The sequence below is a fragment of the Aquarana catesbeiana genome, linkage group LG07 (assembly GCF_042186555.1).
Source record: "Aquarana catesbeiana isolate 2022-GZ linkage group LG07, ASM4218655v1, whole genome shotgun sequence".
Taxonomy (NCBI): domain Eukaryota; kingdom Metazoa; phylum Chordata; class Amphibia; order Anura; family Ranidae; genus Aquarana; species Aquarana catesbeiana.
This window is the reverse complement of record NC_133330.1, coordinates 240,689,398-240,711,043: the sequence shown is the minus strand read 5'-3', so window position 1 is coordinate 240,711,043 and position 21,646 is coordinate 240,689,398. Positions and strand designations below refer to the sequence as shown.

The 21,646-nt window shown below is 40.7% G+C and overlaps 1 protein-coding gene across 6 annotated transcripts in view; it reads right to left on the bottom strand.

The window, feature by feature from the left end:
- Window positions 1-21,646, bottom strand: part of TGFBR3 (transforming growth factor beta receptor 3) — a 325,007-nt gene that overhangs the window by 24,409 nt on the left and 278,952 nt on the right. For 4 of the 6 annotated variants that reach the window (XM_073593154.1, XM_073593155.1, XM_073593159.1 and 1 more), the window contains one exon: window positions 3,686-3,886. The exons of the other annotated variants lie outside the window; for them this stretch is intronic. In XM_073593154.1, the coding sequence (XP_073449255.1) occupies window positions 3,687-3,886 (200 nt within the window). In that variant the 3' untranslated portion in view covers window position 3,686. The remainder of the gene's footprint in view (window positions 1-3,685; window positions 3,887-21,646) is intronic. 6 annotated transcript variants of the gene reach the window in all.

The window sequence follows — 21,646 nt, the reverse complement described above, 5'->3', positions numbered from 1 at the left end:
AATATTTCACATTCACACTGAAGGTCACATTGAGTGTCTGGATAACAAAGATGAAATAAAGATTGAAAATGTACTGTGCTTTCTTGCTTTTAGGGAGTCTTGCTGACAATATCTCTTTTAATTTTTGCAGGGAGTCCATCAACAACATAACTCATTGACCTGGCTGCAAGTCTAGTCAGTTGACCATGCTTTGAAGATTTAGAGGGACAGATGTAGTCTATATGATTATTTATTTTTCTTAAATTATGCCAATTCTTTACAAATTACATAGAAAGATTCAGAGCTGTCCTTGTCCTTGAAGCAGTTCCTGTCCCTACTAGTTTCTCAACAGATATGTTTTTGAGCACTAGAAGTAAATTGGATCATCCAGAGGAATCTTAGGAAAACATAAAAAAAACATAAAAAATGTGTGTAGTTAGTGTTTAAGTGGGATATGAACCCAAGAACTGAAGTGGCAAGGCTAGAGATCTAACTACTTGGCTATTGAACTGCCAGACCAGATTATCAACAGGAAAAATTAGACAGGAGTCTAGGGCCCACTGGATGACAAGGTAGTCTTGCTACAACCTTTATGCTCCTGCGGTAAACCAGAGAAATAGTACAGACGGTCAAAACTGTGGATCTGCCTGTCACTTCACAAAGGAGGATGCACATGTAGACAGCTGGCATCAGATGGGGCAGGCCATGCCAGTACAAAGCAAACGGGGGACTTTTCTGTGCCTAACGGAATTTTTAATCAATGTCAATATACGGGATGGGGGGGGCATCTACTTTGCCTTGAGCCCCAGTCTCTGTGTGCTATTCTAAGTAGCTTATAGCCACAAACCATGCATAAATTGACTCTAGTTACTTGGCACACAGTTGCTTTTGTTTTATGTGCAACAGACTAATAATCATGCTACTTTTACATGTTTATATGCTTAAAAAATAAATAGGATCACCCCTGAGTTTTAAAATATATTTTAATGTAACCCCATGGATAAGCTTGCTTTTCAGATCTCTACAGCCTCTGGGGAGCTCCAAAAGCTGGCATGTAGTGATATGCAAATAGCGACTAGCTCTTGGCCCTTATTCACCCGTAACCACCTACTTATTTGTGGAAAGGACTCCTCCCACCTCATCCTCTCCTCTATAGACCCATCATTGAGATGGGTAAACAAACAAAAAACAATAGTTGGTATTGCATGATGGTCATCTAATGCCATTAATATCAAAATAGTATGATACGGAAAATTGGCAATAGCCTCTTCTGCATACTGCCCAAAAGTAGCTGCACAGATAGTAAAACGCCCACTCTATGCCTAATGACCTGAATTAGGAAATGTCCACTCCCAAAGAATCCAATCCAGAGAGCATTATCCTGGTGTTCTCATAAACACATACAATACTTCTGGCAGTGGGTTGGCACAGTCACAGAATTACAGAAGGCAATTATAAGGTGTAACTTTTGAAAACTTTCCGAATTTTTAAGTAATTCTACATCACATGATAAATCATGTGGATTGCATCAATCAAGTAGGGATACCAGTAAAGCCATTACACAATTCTCAAGGGTTCAGAATGAATGCGTGCAAATAACAGTCTGATCACATGGAAAGTAATGAACAGCTAAATCTATCAAGCAATATGAGAAAATACATGCATAAATAAATTGGCTGTTCTGAAGCAACAATTAAAACAGTTGCTTACACCATTGTTTTTCTTAAGTTTGGATCTGTTCACAGAAATCAATTTGACACATTTTCTGGAAAAACTTAGCTAAAAGTCTTTACTTTAAAAAGGAAAAAAAAATGCTTGTTTGTTTGCCTTCTTCTATGCTTACATTTGTATTGTTGCTTAGTAGCGTGTGAGCTCAGAGAATGGGGGAGATGTCTGAGACAGTTTGGCAAAGCTCTGATCGTTCCTATCCATCCAGACACAAATAGGAAAGACAAGCGTTTTGATTAAACACACATTGCAAAGAGAGTACATTCTAAAGAATGGTAATTTATCATAACTTCTAATTCTAATAAGATATCTTGACAGAAAAAAAAATATTCTAACAGTCTAATTTGAAAATACACAAAGCAGCCTAGGGGTGTATTTTTGTATTACTTTATGGAAAAGATGACAGAGCAACAACTATGATTTCTTAAAATTAATATTTATGGTCATAAGACTTAATTGAAAGTGAATTTCTGCTTCACATATGCTGAGTAAAGTTACAGGTTCACTTAAATACAGACCTCCACAACAGTGTATACCTACCTTATTTTGGCTCCCTGCCACTGCATTTACCTGCTGGAAGTGAAAGCAATGCCCTGGTGTAAGTTACAAGTCTTCAAAGTCATACATTACATAGGAGTAAGACCCCTTTCACACTGGGGTGGTTTGCAGGCGTTATTGCGCTAAAAATAGTGCCTGCAAACCGCCCCTAAACAGCCTCCGCTGTTTGTTCAGTGTGAAAGCCCGAGGGCTTTCACACTGAAGCGGTGCGCTGGCAGGAGAAGAAAAAATCTCCTGTCAGCCGCTTCTTTGGAGCGATGTATTCACCGCTCCTAAACCGCTCCTGCCCATTGAAATCAATGGGACAGCGCGGCTATACCGCGGTAATACAGCGGTAATACCGCGGCTATACCGCGGTAATACAGCGGTAATACCGCGGCTATAGCCGCGCTATACGAGGGGTTTTAACCCTTTTTCGGCCGCCAGCGGGGGGTTAAAACCACACCGCTAGCGGCCGAATACCGCAGTAAAACAGCGCTAAATATAGCGCTGTTTTACCGCCGACGCCCCCTACCGCCCCAGTGTGAAAGGGGCCTTAGAACTGGTTGGGACATTGTCACATGGAGTGACTTACAAGCTGCTCTATACTCAGAAGTTCCAGTTTTTTTCTTGGGCTCCTGGGAGCAAAGGAAGGGTAAGTATATGCTGATAGAATGGGGGGGCATTAACGCAAACCCATGGCTGTGCCTTGAATGAGCAATACACAGGTTTGCTTTAAAGTGTAAATTCAGCCAAAGCTTTGGATAGAGCAGAGCAAGGTTAGATATTCTCAATGTTTATAATTCTATGGCTCATTGTCACTGGGACAGAAAGTGAGGGCAGATCTCCGACATGGATAAAGATGACAATGAGAACCTAATGCAGGTTCTCATATTCCACCACTACCACTATTCTGTCTCTGTTCTATGCAGACCATAGCCCATCCCATTCATAAAAAAGTGTGTAGCCATTGAAGTCCCACGGAGTTCTCTTTGCTCAAAGGAGTTTTGAGAGGTTCTAACCTTTCTTCACACCTCATCCCAAAAAAAGGAAAACATTTTTTGGCTGAAGTTAAACTTTGAATACAAATTGGTGCATAAATTGAACAGCCTAAACATAAACCATAAGCATGTTTGCCACTAAAATGGGGCTTCCTCATGGGAGGAAGGAGGAGGGGGCCTGAATAGTATATACAGAACTTAGATTTTACTGCAAGGTCTGCTTTAAGGAATCTCTGTGGCTCGCTTGTGACGTCTTAACGTATCGATGTCGGTCCATGCGGTTTGCTGGTCTGACTGAGCGCAGAGATTACCAGTGCTATCAGCCTGCTATAAGCTTATTTTTTCTGTAAAGAAACTTTTTTTATTGGTCCTTTGTACCCACATAATGTGGTGTTAAAAATCATGTTTTTAAATAAAGAGGCAGTTTTTTTAATACATACTTCATGATGGGAGACTGTTTCTTTTGCATCCATGAGTGACATCGGCTGGTGTGAGCGTCTGTTTGCCAAGGTGGAGCCCGTTTGGATTTGTCCTGCTGAGCTCGTTATGACTATTTATAACATGATGGTCCGTCTTATTTGGTAAGAGGTGCTTTTGAACAGTGTCACATGGTGGTGGAATCTCCTTTATTATGGTGGATCCTAATACACAAATTGAAGGAAATTAAATTTTATCCACATTTTTTGGGTTGGATCGTTTATGGATGGATTAGCGTTAAATAAGGATTGTTTGCGCTTTTTCTGTCCTTTCTTGTCACTATCGCATTGGACATTTTTTATTGTTATTCACTTTCTTCTTTAATTAACTGATTACTTGGCTGTATAGTGATTTATTCACATATTTTTTGTATTTTGATGATGTTTATATGCTTTGAGTTTTTATTATCTTTATTTTTAAATTTTCTGTTGACCACTTTTTATTAACGCTGCTTTTTTGTTTACGACTTTGTCTTGGTTCACACATATGCGATGTGGGAACCATCGCATCTAACTCGCAGACAGTTCACACTGCTTCCTGCGAACCGCTGCGGGTGTCAATAGAGAGATAATGACACCCCCAAATCAGTTCCCAGAGTGCAGCAGAACGCAGTGCGAATTGTTGAATCAGATTGCATTGGTGTGAACCCCTATGCAATCTGATTCCAGTGTGGACCACCATTTTCATGCAAATGTGATGCGATTTCAGCCATACAAACTGTATGTAATTTGCATCGCAAAGACATTGCATGTGGCATGCACAGCAAAGCGGTGTAGATCACATGCGATGTCTGGTATCACATATGTGTGAACCCAGCTTTAAAAAGATGTACCAATAGCAATGAATAAGACATCATATGATTGATTAAATAAAAACGCTTTTTTTCTTTCCAAATTAATTTCTTAAGTATTTTAAGCCTACAAAATACAAACCCCTAGTCAAGAAAGGGTTAGGAAAAGAAGAGGAAAATTAAAACATTTCTGGTGTTTTGCTTCCAAAAACAGATGGCTAGACATTATCAAAAACATACTATAGAAACATCTGGTTAATACAAATGATCATTATGGATTAGCACAGTATTCGCATCTTTGTTGCTGGTTGGTACAGCAACGCATTGTTTGTTGGTACTCTGTGATCCTCATCCACACTGTAATAGTAATTTTTGTGCAATGCTCTCTGCCCCCCCAAGCAAAAAACTTGATTAGGCAAAAGATCTCTGCTCATGACTTATCCAAACCCAGATTTTACCTACAATGTGCAGAAACCTGAGATCAGAGTGGGCTGCCCAGAGCCGCTCAAATCCTATTACTGCAAGTTTTGCAGAAGTTTCAAATACGCCTTTCTCTGCACAGATGTGATTCTACTTTACATGATGACATGATTTCCAGATTCTGTTTTTGCTTCATTTCTATTCCCCTCTTCTTAAATGTCATGACAAAGACAGTGATACATCTTACTAATTTACGTTTTGCTATTATTTAGCCTACTGGAAGAGAACTCTGTAGAAATAACATAAGTGACGTATTGAAAAAGAAAGCAGACATTGAGAGGAGACAAATCTGGACTATACAAGTTAGATATACTTAGTTAAAGGAAAGCATCACAACATATGGTTTCATGCTAACATTATGGGTCATGTCTATCAGGGATGCTGCTGCCACCTAATCCACCTTACCAACCATTCATTTTCCACCACCCCTCTCTGCCAATCCCTGTAGTGGCTTCTGCTTAGCCCAAGGCATTAAACTCAAAATACTAACAACATACAAACGCATACACACTTCTGCCCTAAACATCACCAACCTAGTCTCAAATTATCACCAAAACCTTTCTATCCACTCTTTCCAAAACCTCCTGCTCTCTAGCTCCCTCGTCACCTTCTCCCATGTTCACCTCCAAGACTTCTCCAGAGCCTCCCCCTTCCTCTGGAAGTCTTTCCCAAAATCTGTGTGGCTATCTCCTACTCCATCTGTCTTTAGGGGATCCCTCAAAACTCATCTCTTGCTCTTCTTTTACCTAACAACTAACAACAGCAGCCCCCCCCTCACCCTCCTGTCTTGATCTGTATTGTACCTGTACTGAAGTGTATTGTAATTGTATTGACCACAAGAGTAGAGAGTCTGCTGAAAACCCTACCCTTTAGGTCTATCCTAAAGGTTATAATTAGGTATATATAAATACTCAGTATATAATATATAGATAGACCTGCAGATTCAGTACTCAGTTGTTAGCCTAGCCCAGATCAAACAAACACAAGCAAAACTAAGAATTCCCATTCACAAGAAATTATTTCAATGAAATGTATGGATCAGGTATTATCCATGGTAATGCCAGCCTCCTGCAATCTGGGGAAAAGAGCAACAGAGCGGGTGGAAAATCTTGTACTGATCACTATTGTTGCACTAAATTATCAGAGGCTGGCCTCTTTGTCCTCTCTCTTCTGCTCTACACTGTCATAAACTCTACCTTAGAAGTTTGTGGACCATAGACAGCTTGCTGCAATGGCAGTTGGATTGCACAAACCTCTTTTTCATGTCTACGCACAGCATTATTCTTCTGTGTAATCAATATACACTCACTGGCCACTTTATTAGGTACAACTGTACAATTGCTTGGTAACAAAAAATGCTAATCAGAAAAATCACATGACAGCTACTCAATGCATTTAGGCATCTAAATGTGCTGAAGTTTAAATCAAGCATTAGAAAGTGACTTTGAATGTAGCATGGTTGTTGGTGCCAGACGGGCTGGTCTGAGTATTTCAAAAACTGCTGATCTACTGGGAATTTCACACACTACCATTTCTAGGGTTTACAGAGAATGGTCCAAAAAAGAAAATATCCAGTGAGTGGCAGTTGTGTGGATGAAAATGCCTTGTTGATGTTAGAGGGCAAACTGGTTTGAGATAATATAAAGGCAACAGTAAATCAAACAACCACTTGTTACAACCAGAGTATGCAGAATACCATCTCTGAACGCACAACACATTGAACCTACAGCAGCAGAAGACCACACTGGTTGCCACTCCTGTCAGCTAAGAACAGGAAACTGAGGCTACAATTCACACAGGCTCACCAAAATTGGACAATAGAAGATTGGAATAATATTGTCCGGTCTGATGAGTCTCGATTTCAGCTGTGACATTCAGATGGTAGGGTCAGAATTTGGCGTAAACAACATGAAAGCATGGATCTACCCTGCCTTGTATCAATGGTTCAAGCTGCTGGTGGTGGTCTAATGGTGTGGGGGATATTTTCTTTGCACACTTTGGGCTCTTTTGTACCAATTTAGCATTGTTTAAATGCCACGGCCTTCCTGAGTATTGTTGCTGACCATGTCCATCCCTATATGTTTACAGTGTACCCATCTTCTGATGGTTACTTCCAGCAGGATAATGCACCATGTCACAAAGCTCAAACCATCTCAAACTGGTTACTCCAATGGCTTCCACAGTCACCAGATCTTAATCCAATAGAGCACCTTGGGGATGTGGTGGAACAGGAGATTTGCATCTTGGATGTGCAGACGACAAATCTGCAGCAACTGCGTGATGCTATCATGTCAATATGGACCAAAATCTCTAAGGAATGTTTCCAACGCCTTGTTGAATCTATGCCACGAAGAATTAAGGCAGTTCTGAAGGCAAAAGGTGGTCCAACCCGGTACAAGCAGTACTAATAAAGTAGCTGGTGAGTGTATATGCACAAGTATTTAGTTACATTTCTGAAGCTCACCAGCTACTTGTACTTGTCGGGGTTCAAGCTTAAAAGTGGAACTTTACTCTCTCAAACAACTTTGACTGTTCTTAATCCTTATGCTGCTAGCATTAGTAAATAGATAGGAAAGTATATCGTATTTACTCATTTTAACCTTTTTTTTTACATTTCTTCAGTTACTTCCTGGTTTACTTTCCTAGGCACATGATGTCATACATCCCAGAAGTCTTCAGGAGGGGCTTTCTTAGCTAAGCACACCCTCCTGCTTTCATGCCTGAGCTAATGGCAAATGTATTCCAGGAAGTAAATGCTACACTAATCATCTGCCCTTACTAGAGATGGCCAGAAATAATAGGGGGCTGTTTTTCAAAGTAATTTCTCAACAAAGTAAAGCATGGGGACATAAATGGATGGGGGAGTTTGAGTATTACAAATGAATTAAATAGTGTTTTTGGTTTGTGGTGCTCAGATGCAGTGTAGTTCCACTTTAAGAAATAATGTGATAGGAAAGAGGAACCCACCCACCAATCCTGTCCTTCTTAACCTATTTTATGTAGAAGGAAGTAATGTAACTGTAGTGTCACTTCCTTCTGTTCTAAGAAAATGCACATCTTGGGTAAAGTGTGCAGTTATGTAATTTCTTGTCCAAATTAGATTTACCCATTCTGAACAATTCAATGCTTACTGACTGTCCAAAGGTAAATGTGGAGGGTGACAAGCGTAAAAATGCTGCGAGTGTGCTAATACATCTACAGTCATCTTTCCCTTTTTCACGCACAATAATTTTTTTTTACTGATATCTTCTGATAATATCTAGATTTTTTAATGTAAAATCTACCAAATGGGATACATCAGAATGAAAAAATACTTATATAATGCTAGTGCGATACATCACAGTTATATGTAACATAAAAAAACCCACAAATTGTTTAACCCCTTAGCGCCAAATGGCCATCATTGTATGCCGGTACTTTGACGCTAAATACCGTTGTTATGGTAGCAGATAGCTGTCAAAACTCTGGTATTTTCAACAACGCCGAGTGGCTGCCTTTCCGATAAAAGTGGTCTCTGTGGCAGATTCGCCGCAAGATCACTTTTATCGGGGGGCGGGAGAGGGGGCCCCCCATCGCGTTTCAGTCATCTCTGCCGCTTACCAAAGCCACTGGTAGCAGCAGGAGACAATTGCGTTTTTCCCCCTGACAGGCATGGAGCTGAGTGAGGGAAAGATGGCCGCCGCTTGGCTCCACAGCATTGAATGGCGGAAGCAACGTCAAACGTCACTTCCGCCCAATGGTCTTAAAGGGGAAATTTTATTTTTTTTGCAAAAAAAATTACATTTCATTTTTTTTTTAACTGCATTTTAGTGTAAATGTTCAATCTGAGGTCTTTTTGACCCCAGATCTCACATATAAGAGGTCCTGTCATGTATTTTTCTATAACAAGGGATGTTTCAATTCCTTGTAATAGAAATAAAAGTGACCCAATTTTTTTATTTTAAAAAGACAGTGTAAAACTAAAAAGTAAAATAAGAAAAAAAATAAATTTTTTTTTAAACCGCCCTGTCCCGCCGAGCTCGCTTGCAGAAGCAAACGCATACATAAGTCGCGCCCGCATATGAAAACGGTGTTTAAGCGATACATGTGAGGTATTGCTGTGATCGTTAGAGGGAGAGAAATAATTCTAGCACTAGACCTCCTCTGTAACTCTAAACATAGAACCTGTAGAACATTTTAAACGTCACCTATGGTGATTTTTAAGGGTAAAAGTTTGTCGCCATTCCAATTTTGAAGCATGACATGTTGGGTATCAATTTACTTGGTGTAATATTATCTTTCACATTATAAAAAAAATTGTGAAAGCACATATATCCACCCCTAAAAAACTGTTTTATTTTGAATATCTGACCCTGGTGTTGTTTTTACACCTTGCAAACTGATCGGGTCCAATAGTAAGATGTTTATATCATTGAGGCCCGCTCACAATATCTCAGTCCCACCAAAGGTTTAAAGGGGATGTAAAACCTCACATATACCCAGTGAAGTGAACAGCCCCAGATGATACACAGGGATGAAACAAATCTCCCTATATAAGTTTTACATGTATATCTGCTGTCTTCAGCTTTATATACTGTTTAGAAAGTGCACGTCCTGTTAAAATGTTCTTTTCCTGTTCCAGCAGGGGGAGGGGAGTCTTGCCATACACTGTGGGACAGCTGATTGGAGAAAAGGCACACACCACCTCCCCTCAAAGGCAGAGACTTGCAGAGCTGTGCTGTGAATTGACCAGCTGTCTGCTAATCTATTTATAGCACCTGCCCTGACACAAATTTCAGGCTGGTTTTATCATGTGTATCTGAGAACTTGTCAGAATTTATCATGCTAATAACAAAAGAATGGAGCAGGAGAAAGCCACGGGGCTTAAAACTCAGTTCAACTCTTCACCCCCGTGCTCTCTCTTGCTATTAACATGCTTTTTGAACTACAGCCCATCTTATCAGCTTCTTGTACTGCTTCTCCCTCCCTCAGTTCAGAGCTGCATTCATTTCTGTCTTGTTTATGTGCCTGAAATTCAGATTTAAATTACACCACATTATACATTACAAAAAAAAAAACTAAGTGGTCAGAAAACCTGCTAGGTACCCGGTCATTTCCTATAGTACAGAATGTGTAAAACTTCCATCAAAAATCTGGCAGTGTTACCAACTCCCTAAGACCCAAAATAAAAGTTACATCATTTCATCTTGGCTTCCAAGTTCTTGTTTCCTAAAGAATTTGTACAAATGCAGTTTTAGCGTCTAGAATTTCCACCTTGCAGATTCCACTGACTTCACAAACCACAAATGTGCTGCCTTAGCTGTTGTGGTTTCTGTGGGTCTTAGAGGGGCTATAGGGAAACAATATTAGCAATTACCTGAGATTTGATTTCTTATAACATGCCAACTTGTGAAACAATCTATGGCACAGGCAAAAAACTTGGAGCCCGAATCCAGCTAAGCTCTTTTTTTTCTAAAGGAACTACAGAAAGGTTAAATCATCTTTCATGCTTTTACTACCATCTGGGTCCCCAGTAGTGATACTGTAATGATCACTGGGGTAACAATAATAGGAAGTGATAGAAAGTATCCCCAGCTGATACAGAGACACTTTATTTGGTACAGTAGGAAAAGATTAAAATTTTTTGGTGGTTCTGAGGTTTGTGTGTCCTCCTGTCCTGGTGACCCCAGTTCCTTTTTTGCTGATGGAGCTGTAGTGATCAAAACTGAATGAAAATCTCAGAGTTACAGATGGCAATAAAAACCTAAAAATTCTACTACTCTATTCAAAACCTTAAAAGAGAAAGGAAAATGTAATAAATAATAAGCTTTAACAATGTCCCTGTTACCATCTAAACTTGCATTGCATGTACATAACACATTGGGGTTAATTTACTAAAGCTGGAGAGTGCCAAATCTTTTGCAGCTCTGCATAGAAAGCAATCAGCTTCCAGGTGTTTTTGTGAAAGGTTAATTAAAGAGGAACTTCAGTAATTTTTTCAACTTTCCATCTATTAAAACTTGTGCCATTGTTGTTTTAACTTTGGATAGCAAAACATTTTTTTTCTGCTAGTAAATACTTTATAGAGCCCACTTCCTGTTTCTTGTCTGGTAAAAAGCCTAGGCTTATGACATCATGCACAGCTCTCTCTCTTTCTCTCATGTGAGAGTTTGCCAGGAAGGAAGGGGGGATGAGTCATAAGAGGGCCAATCAAAGCTGCAGAGCTGGAGGTGTGCCTCTGTGTGTCTGTGTAAATCCAGGAAGTGAACAGGCAGCAGCTTCAGCTGCCCACAGTTAAAATGGATGCAGCCAGACTCAGTGGAGGGAGATTTCTGCAGCATATTTGGCAAGTACAGAATAACAGTATATATAAAATAACATTCAAGGTGGTTGGGGGAAGCTTCAGAATGGCAAAGATGTTTTTATTACAATTTTGTGAGCAGACTGCAGTTTCTCTTTAAACAAGCTGAAGTTAGAAGCGGCACCAGATTTTTCACTCTCCAGTTTTAGTAAATCAGCCCCACAGGGTCATATTTAAAAAGCAGTGAATCTGACATTTAGCAAACAGTGATTGATGTTTGGTGAAAATCACAATCACTGCTTTATGAATAGACCCCTTAGTATAAGCTAGATAAAACACATTTTTAAATAAAAACTTAAATATTATTACTAATATTATGTTCCAGACAATTTAATAAGTTGCTGCAGATTGTCAACTCTTTCAAACTACTTCAAAGCCAACAAGATTAGTATTGGTTTTGGGTTAATTTAATGTTGAGAAGAAAGCCAACATTGTAGCGGGGGTACATTTAGTGGCATGAAAAGGGTGAAGCCTCAGGATCAAATTCAATGGATAGGTAATTAATTTTTTTTTTTATATAATCTTTATTTTATTTCACAATTTAAGCCATACAAAACCATGTACAGACAAAAGGGTAAGGGGAAAGGGAAGGCAAAATGCACCTCAAGGGCAAATTCTGATTTCGGTAGCGCCATAATACATTACACCATGAGTATAATTATTGCTAGTACAAGCCCGTCCCTGTCCTAGATTTTCGATCTACGTGGACATTCCCCGCACACTTTGGGAGAAGGAGAGAGGCCTCGCTCAATAAATCAAAACATATACCTGACTGCATCTTAGGCTCACATAAAGTAAACTAGGAACACAGAAGACATGAAAAAAACATATACAAAAGGAAAAGAAAATTATATACAAGTACCGCTAAGGCCTTTATAAATCGGCAAACACACCTGGTTCATCGGCTGATGGGTTATATCTACACTAGGAACATCAATGCTAATTCTGCATCTGGTTCTGAACCTGATTCAGGGTCCAGTTCACCAGGACAAGTTGCCCGAAGGCAGGATCAGCCAAAGTTTACAAGGCAACATCTAGACTAGAGGAGACTGTCCAGAGGTATGGCTCCACCATGAGGCCCAGATTGAGTCAAAGCGCTCACAAGTTCCTTGTAACGTGGCCACCCATTGCTCTGCTTCCATGATCTCTGTCACCTTCCCAAGCCAGTCCAACTCACTTGGGACTCGTGGGCTCTTCCACTGAATTGGTATAAGGCGCTTTGCGGCATTGAGGAGGTGAGGGAGAGCACTGCATTTATAGTGAGAGGGGGGATGAGGGGGATGTGAAGCAGAAAGTGCTTTGGGGAAAAAGGCACATCTATACCTAGCCTGACCGATATGTGTCTGTGGACAGCAGACCAAAAGGGTGAAACCAATGGAGAGTCCCACCAAATATGGAGGAGTAGTCCCCTCTGCCCACATCCCTTCCAACACAACTCAGAGACTGATGGGTAAATTCTAGCAAGGGAGGTGGGCACTCGGTACCACCGGGACAGCAACTTATAGTTATTTTCTTGTGTTTTAGAGTCTACTAAGCTAGAGTATGTGAGAAGGTACAAGTGGTGCAATTGTTCCTCAGTGAACTCACATCCGAGATCCCGCTCCCATTCGCCAATGAAGAATGGGTTAGGGGGAGCCAAATCAAGTAATTTATAAAGAGCTGAGATCATATGCGGTAAAGGTTCTTCGGCTGCCCATATGCATTCAAACTCTGTAAGGGTAGGCCTAATCGGGGATAGGTGGTGCTGTGAGGAGACAAAATCAGAGAGTTGACGATATCTCCAAAAGTCAAAGGGGAAACTACCATACCGCTCCCTGAGGGTGGCCAGCGAAATTAGGCTGTGACCCTCCAGGAAGTGGGACAGGCTCAGTTATCCAGCTGACAAAAAAGGACAATTTCTCCCTAGGAGGAAACCCACGGAAAGCCACTAACAGGTGCTAGTGGTGATGTTGGGGGGGGGGGCTAGGGACCTATTTAGCCTGTCCCAAACTTTGAGGACATGTGTTGTTAGTGGGGATACCCAATCTTATAAACCCCTATTGCTTAGAGGGACCCACGGTGCATAGGATAGATTACGGCCTGCCATAGTCTTCTCAAGGGGTACTCATAAATTAGAGGTGTGAAATCTCCAGTTGAGAAAGCGCTGTAGAGCAATAGCTCTATAATATTGTAAATTATTGGGGATGCCAAGGCCTCCCAGTCGTTTGGGTTGTTGCAACAAAGACATGGCTAGATGTGGTCGCATACCTTTCCAAACAAACGAGGTGAAGACGCTGTGGGGCTCAGGAAAGGTAAGGACACAGACACCATCTGCAGGATGAAAAGTATGTGGGGCAATACAGTCATCTTAATAATGTTTGTGCGGCCAATTCAGGTGAAAGTTGCTCTATCGCAGGATTGTAGATCCTGGCAGATCTTCCGAAGTAGAGGGGCATAATTTTGTGGGTAAAGGGAATCTAGACAGTCGGTAAGTTGAATGTTCAGATATTTTATGGAGGTGGAAGCCCAAGTAAATGTGAAAACTCTCTTCAAGGTAGTAGAAAGGGCTGGGGGGACATCTATCAGCAGAATTTCAGATTTTGCATAATTAATCCGAAAGTTGGACACTTGGCCGTAAGCAGTTAGTTCCTCCATCAGGTTAGGCAATGAGACAAGGGGGTCCACTACATGGAAAATGTCATTGGCATAAGCTGATAATTTATGTTCCAGTGAACCGGCCGAGACTCCTTTGATATTCCCATTAGCTCAGATTCTCCGGAGCAGAAGTTCTAACACCAGAGTGAACAATAGGGGTGAAAGCAGGCACCCCTGCCTCGTGCTATTCTGAATGGGGAACTCCGTGGAAAGGACACCATTCACCTTGACCTGGGCAGTAGGGGATGTATAGAGCGCCAAGATCCAGCGTAACATAGAGGGACCCAGGCCCAGCCTCACCAGGACAGCCCTGAGAAAGTCCCAATCCACCCTATCAAAAGCTTGCTCAACGTCAGTAGAAAGGATCAGGTATGGGGATGGGCAACCATGTGGTCGGGCCCAATGGACAAGCTGAAGAGCTCTATTAGAGTTATCCCTGGCCTCTCGGCCTACAATAAAGCTTGTCTGGTCAGGGTGAACTATCTAGGGGAGGAGATATTTCAGTCAATTGGCAAGGATTTTCGCAAAGATCTTTATGTCTACGTTTAGTAGATATATTGGCCTATAATTTTGGGGAAGGGAGTGATCCCTTCCCTCCTTAGGAAGAACCGTGATGTGAGCCAATGAGGCAAATTGAGGGGAAAAACCTTTGGAAGCCAGAGAGTTAAAAAATGTGCACATATGTACCTGCAGCTTACTAAAAAACTTCAGGTAGTAAGCTTTAGTAAAACCATCTGGCTCCAGGCTTTTCCCGTTTGGCAGAGACTTCACAGTGGCCAGCAACTCTGTTGAGGATATAGGGATTTCTAAGTCAGCCTGTTGATCGAAGGATAGGTTAGGAATGCCTGGGGTGGATAGATAGGCTTCAATGCGTGACTGCTTGTCCAGATTGTACAGGGCAGCATAGTAATCATAGGAATCATTCCCATCGGGGACTGTAAATTATAAACATGAGCAGAGGTGCGGTGTTTGCGAAAAGCCCTCGCCAACATCCTGCCACACTTGTTCCCATATTCATAGTACTTATGAGCAACAAAACGTTACGTGAAGTGTGCTTTTTGCTGCTGTCAGTGGTCATAGTGGAAATAGGAAGTCCTCTGTCCCCCTCCCATATACTACAGCGGTAATCTTCTGGTGCTGCAGGGGTTAAAACCAAATCCGGACCTGTCATAGGCAGTCATCAAGAGTGCTGACTATGCCCACCCTTTCCGTTCCCTCCTCCATTAATAGAAGCTGTACTAAAGCTAACATAATGGAAAAGTGCTCTATGAATGGAGGATAGGAAGATGAATGAAAGGTCATAGTTGACCACCCCCTCCCTTACCACTGTGGGGTAAGGGAGAGGGTGGAAGACTACAGATTTTCAATATGGAAGTTGACAGCAGCACAAGGGACACTTCACATTAAATGTAGATAACGTGCTGATTTAAAAAAAAAAACATAAACTTAAGGTTTCATTTTTAAGGGACAGGGTAAGGGTTAGTTTTAATACTTTAATACTTTTGAAGCAGTGAATTTTACTTTCACCAAACATTCATTGATGGTGAATCAATCACTGCAGAGTGACAGCAGGTGCTGGGAGCTAGAATTACTCCCAATGATACTAATGCCAAAGGGGCTTTTATTATTTCCACTGAGACCAATGCTGGGGTGGATGCCTTTTGCAATCCCACTGACACCAACGATGGGACATCATTCCTCCCACTGACTACTGATGCAGGTCCACTTTTTACTTCTCCTGACTGCTTCCAGAGAGCCAGAACTTTTATTCCCACTGACCACTGAAAAAGGGGCATTTTTTACTTCCAATGAAGCAGGAGCATTTATTACTCCCATTGATGTCAGAGGCTTTTATAACATTCATTGAAGATGGGGCATTTATTATTTACACTGGCGCCAGGGCATTCATTACTTTCACTGACATTATTATTTCCAATGACCACCAATGAAGGGGCATTTTTACTCCCACTGACCACTGACTGATGTCAGGGCATCTGTTACTTTCACTGACAAAGTAAGCTGGTCCTTCATTTAGATATGTGCTTTCCAGATGTTTATTGCATGAATATAAAATGTGAAAGAACTGCTTAGTATATAAGGATTGCTCTATACTAGCCAATAGCTAGGGGGCTCCATTGAGACATACAAGTTTCTGGCTTGACATCATCACTGCTTATCTACTACAAACAAATGTAACATCAATTACTAAAAAGTGCATGCACAAACAGTGATATGTTCACATTTCAGTAATCAATCAATAATTAAATAAAGGCAAGTATTAACATGTAAACATTAGAACATTAAACCTGATTGTGTTTACTCGTGTACCATTGAACTATTTCTGGTTTTCTATGATTTAAGTTTTAATATAGTCAAAAAGTTTAATGGGTAATAACTTTAAAGTCATTTTCCGAAATAGCTTTAGATGAAACTAATGTCATAAACCACACAACCTTATTGACCAGAACTTAGCACATACGGATGCTTTTAATAGTCATAACAAGAGACCATCTTTAGGGTTCTAACAGTTTAAAGCATTTAAGAATATTGTCCTTTGGCAATGTACACTTTTCAGATATATATACAAAAGTGGCTACTTGTCTATTAGCATGACTGAGGTTAAATCTAATTTCCAGGCAAACAGCTAAATACACATCTAAAATAACATGTATAATGTATTATGATGTATTATATACCTATAGATTTTTAATTCTATGCAGTCAGTCCTGAGATTTACACAGCTCTGCCACCTAGGAAAGTTAGCTTAGTAACCGTATTTTCTCTGCTGTAGTCTTTCCTGACCCCTGTCTGTGAATGGACAATAAGCCTGGATTCACACTACTGCGATGCGGGAACCAGCACGATTCCAGTGCCGGTTCCCCGTCGCATCTCCCTCCAAGGCAGTTCACACTATCCTCTGTGAACCGCTGCGGGTGTCAATACAAAGTTAATGACACCCCCAGATCAGTTCACAGATCACAGTGTGAACTGTGAATTCGGACAGGATTCGGATCACATGGGTGTGAACACCTATGCGATCCGATTCCAGTGCGGGGAAAAAAAAGGTTCCTGCAGCATTTTCATGCGAATGCAATGCGAGTTCAGCAATACAAACTGTATGGCTGAATTTGTATCGCACAGACATCGCATGTGATCTGCACAGCAGTGCGGTGCGAAATCTCTGTGTACGCACAAGTGTGAACCCAGGATGAAGTAGCAGACCGATCTCTCCCACTGCCAGCATGTTCTTTGCTAGCATATGTGAACACAGGCCACCTAATTGGCCCCAGTCTAAATGCTTCTCTGCAGGTGATTACAATAGGATGAAATTAACATGAACTTGAGTATTTTTGTATATTTGTTGTATTAAAAATGTTTTAAAATAAACAAAGCAAAATAAGAAAGGGAACAAAAATCTATTAAATGATGGATAATTGGGGAAGGGAATGGGGAATGTGTGATAATTGTACAGAGAATATACAAGGGCCTCACCGTATGCTCACCATAGGGGCTTTTTGATCCTGTCTATATACTGTCATGCTGGCACTAAGAGTACATGAGCATGGGTGTTTGAGATGTATTCAAGATTTTTTAAGCTTTTGCCATGTTTACTGCAAGTTTTTCTTGCATCCACACTGACTTATAAGTCGGGAGGGATGAGCATTTGGTTTGGACTTTTTGCTTATTCGGCAAGAGCTGAACGCCATATATATTAGTATTCTTTTTTATTCAGCTACTTAATATGACAGCTTCTTGTCAATGGTTGTTAAGAAATCAGCAGGTGCTGGCACTAACAACATTCATAGCAACTATTGATGGCACCCTCCGCCAATGGCTGTTAAGGAAGCAGAAGGTGTGGGTACCTGCCTCATCATTAATGATGAATGACTTCACCTGGCCCCGTTCATTTGCTGGATGGCCATGTAGACAAGGGGGCAGAGATAGTGCTGATGTCTCTGACCAGATATGGCCACATGACCACATTTGATTAAAGATATTACCCAGGAGACCCTAATCATTTTGTTGTATATTTAGAGATAGGGATTGGAAGCTGTCAGTCACTGGTAAATGAGCAATGGGAGCAGATTGTGTCTGCAGCCAAAAGAATTTTTTCAGAGGTTTAGGGGGCGTCGTTCATTGTGAGTGCATGTTGGATAATGTGAATGATGACAGATTTATATTGTGGGACTTTTCTTTTATTAAGGACTTGTAAAAATGTTTCTGTCTTTACCTTTTGCTCATTCACAAAGAGGCAAGGGACGGTATCCGTAGACTCCCATATCCATCAGGTCCCCCCATTTTGAGGGCATGTGGCCTGGTGTGATTTGGGGTGGGGGTAGGCATACGCCCCCTCCCCCTTTCTTGGTCAGGACCCTTTTTTTTTTTTGCATTGGGGTTCTCCCTTAAAATCCATACCAATTTAATGAGAGATGCACCACGTCATAGGTAGGTTAAGCGCATCCCCCAGACATGTTATTTATTAGAACTTTGCATTTTTACTGTTGCCCTTTAGGCATTATTAAAATCTCTGTTTCCCGCCAAACTAAATTAAATTGTTGTTTTTTTTTTTTGCTTTGGTACATATTCCCCAGTGTCCAGCCCTCCATGCTACAGTATTTGTTTGCAAATGTCTTGCCTTTTAGCCTAGAAAATGGTCATTACTGTTTTTTTACTATTCAGCTCCCATTCACCGAGGTTCGGATTTGGCATCTAAACTTTAGTAATGACCACCAAACCTGCCTTGAGCTGAACTCAGGTACGTTCAGCTCATTCCTATTCAGGAATAAAAGCAAATTACATACAGATCCCAAAGCTCTAATGGCCATGTCATACTAGTGATTCTGTCGCTAAAGTTAAATTGCCAGCAACAGAATCACTGTCTTTTCAGATCACAGAAGCCTCATTTAATTTGGAAAACAGTACTGCTCTCTTAATACAGTCAATTGCTTCTGCACTGCCATAGTCAATCACTGTATATAGAGCAGTGAGTTACTCTTTTACTGTAACTTTAGACTGAAAGGTTTCAGTTTTGCAGAGACAAACAATTTGTGGTGTAGAATAGCTCAGCTGTGTTCTGAGGGATCAATTCCCAAAACCACAAGGGTGGAGGAAGCTTTATATCTAGAAATATGGAATGTACAGGGGATATGTTTTATATTCATTTGTGTGTTCCTATTGGCACTTTGCCTGATTTTCTCACCCATAGAATTACTGGAGAGTGCTTGTGCACTTTATATATAAAACACAAGAACCAAAGCTGAGATGGTTATAGATGGGGAGAACTCTCACCAGCAATGAGCAATGAGCAGCAGAGTCAAAGGAAAGTCTACATAGAAGAGACTTCACATGTATGTTTAACACTTGATGGCTGTAAGCAGTCATTATCACACCGTACAGAAGCCCTAAACAGCCCCATCCTTGCCTAAACAGTGTGGCAGGCCATCAAGACAATGTTCATTTGGAATGAATGTTGGCACATTTGGAAACATTCAGCTCAAAATAAAAATAAAATGTGCAACAGACAGTGCAAACAGCAGTTATGTATTATAATTTTTAGAGACCACTTTATAATCAGCTTGGCCAGTTTTTAAGTAATATCTTGGTATGTTACATGCTCATGCTCATCTCTCCTGTGTAATATGGCATACTAACAATTTTTAGATCAGGTCTTTTTAACTGTTGGCCTTCCAGACAGGAGCCATTTGTTTAAAGTATAACTAAAGGATAAACAGTTTTTTTCGTTTTGGGAAGATGGGAGAGGGATTAGAACACTTGTCAGTATTTATCGCTGTATGTGCCCCTATTGAGGAGATTCACCCTTTTTTATTTGTCCTGTTTACCATTATCATTGAAAGTGAACATAAAATAAAATCCCAGATTTTGTGTTGTCCCCAGAAAATCTTCAAATGGTGACACTAGTTCTGGTGACCTGGGAGTCCCCAATGAATTCCCTTAACTTGATTTCTTCTTACTTCCTGTTTGGCTATGGGACAGGAATTGAAGGTAAATCTCCGCAATGGGACACAGATTGTGAAAAAAAATATGACAGGGGTTATAACTCTCCCTTGCTCTATCCAAAAAAAATAAAAAAAATATGCCTATAGTTCTTTAAGTTTTAAGGCTTGTGTCAACTATACTACCAAATGAACTACACAAATTTTTCGAACAGTATAACACCTTCAGAATTACCACATTGTGTATACACGTTACATGTTACATAAACCTAGCTGCAATGAAATATAAAATGAATTACACACCAGGAACCCAAATGTTTTGTTATCTGCAGCCTTGGAAACACAGCATGGGACCTCCTAATTTACTTCTTGGGAAGCAGTGGAAGGCAAGTTGCTGAACAAACAAAATCCATGATGGCCAGGTTCAGGCTACACACTCACCAGCAGGATAACCACAATTACAATGGCATCTTTTTATTATCCTAACTTTATATCTAGGGATGGCAACCTGTCATGGCTTTGTGACAGTATATTGTGACCCATCATCACTGCCATCAGCTGCTTACCCCACCCTGAACACTTTTCAGATCTCAGACTAGCGTGGTAATTACAGAGCAGAGGAAAGTCCCAGGCTCTTCCTCGGCTGTCGTACCATATACAGCTGGGGGGAGACTTGGGAGGATTTCCATCACTCTACCAGGTGCCACTGTGAGAAAAAGAGGGTGATCAGAGCAAAGGGGAAGGAGCCATCCTCTCAAGTTCCTAAATTGTTTTATAAATTGGACTTGACAAGGGTGATGTGTCCCCTGACAAGAAAGCAAGGTGTGCGTAAAGTGCTGCAAAAGTGTATGGGCAAGCCTGAGGTGGGGGAAAGTGTAGCAACCTGAACTTTGTGAGCTTAACTAGTGAAGAGCCCTGGTGCTGATAACTGACAGTGATGTCACAACCTTTTTCAAAACAAATGTGGCAGAGTCAGAAAGTATGTGAGTACACTGATCCATTGCTCATACCCCTTCTTTACTACCAAACACTTAACCCTGTCAGGCTACATAACCATGGCTGACAAATGACTGAATGAGCGAAGGGGGAATTTCCACTGTGGAACTCTGCATTACTTACAACTGAACCCTGCACTGTGCATTACTTACTCCTGACCTCTGCATTACATACTACTGAATTTTAGGTTACATACTACTGACCTCTGAACTCTGCATTACATACTACTGGCCCCTGATCTCCGAGTTACTTACGCTTGACCTCTGCACTCTACGATAGATACTACTCACCTCTGAACTCTGTGTTAATACTGACCCCTACATTCTGCATTACTTACTACTGATCTCTGCGTTACTTATATCTGACCCCTGCACTTTGTGTTACTTACTCCTGACCCTAAAAAGTTAAAAAGGTTGGATAAACTTATATTTTTACAATGACATTTGTATTTGCATATATTTTTTTAATTTTATTGCAAATCTTCCTAACCTTTTAATACAGCCTTGCTAGGTTATTTCCTTAAAAAAAAAAAAAAAAAGTGCATGGCACCCTGGAGATCTTTGTTTTTTTGTTGTTCAGGTAGATCTCCACCACTCCAAGGATTCCTGCCCCTGTTTAAAATATACCTTTATGATTTTTATTTTAACTATCAAAAAGAGCCTGTATTTTTGAATAAAAGAGATTCCTGGTTGAACTTACATACAGCCTGCCTGGTGTTTGTTCTGAGCTA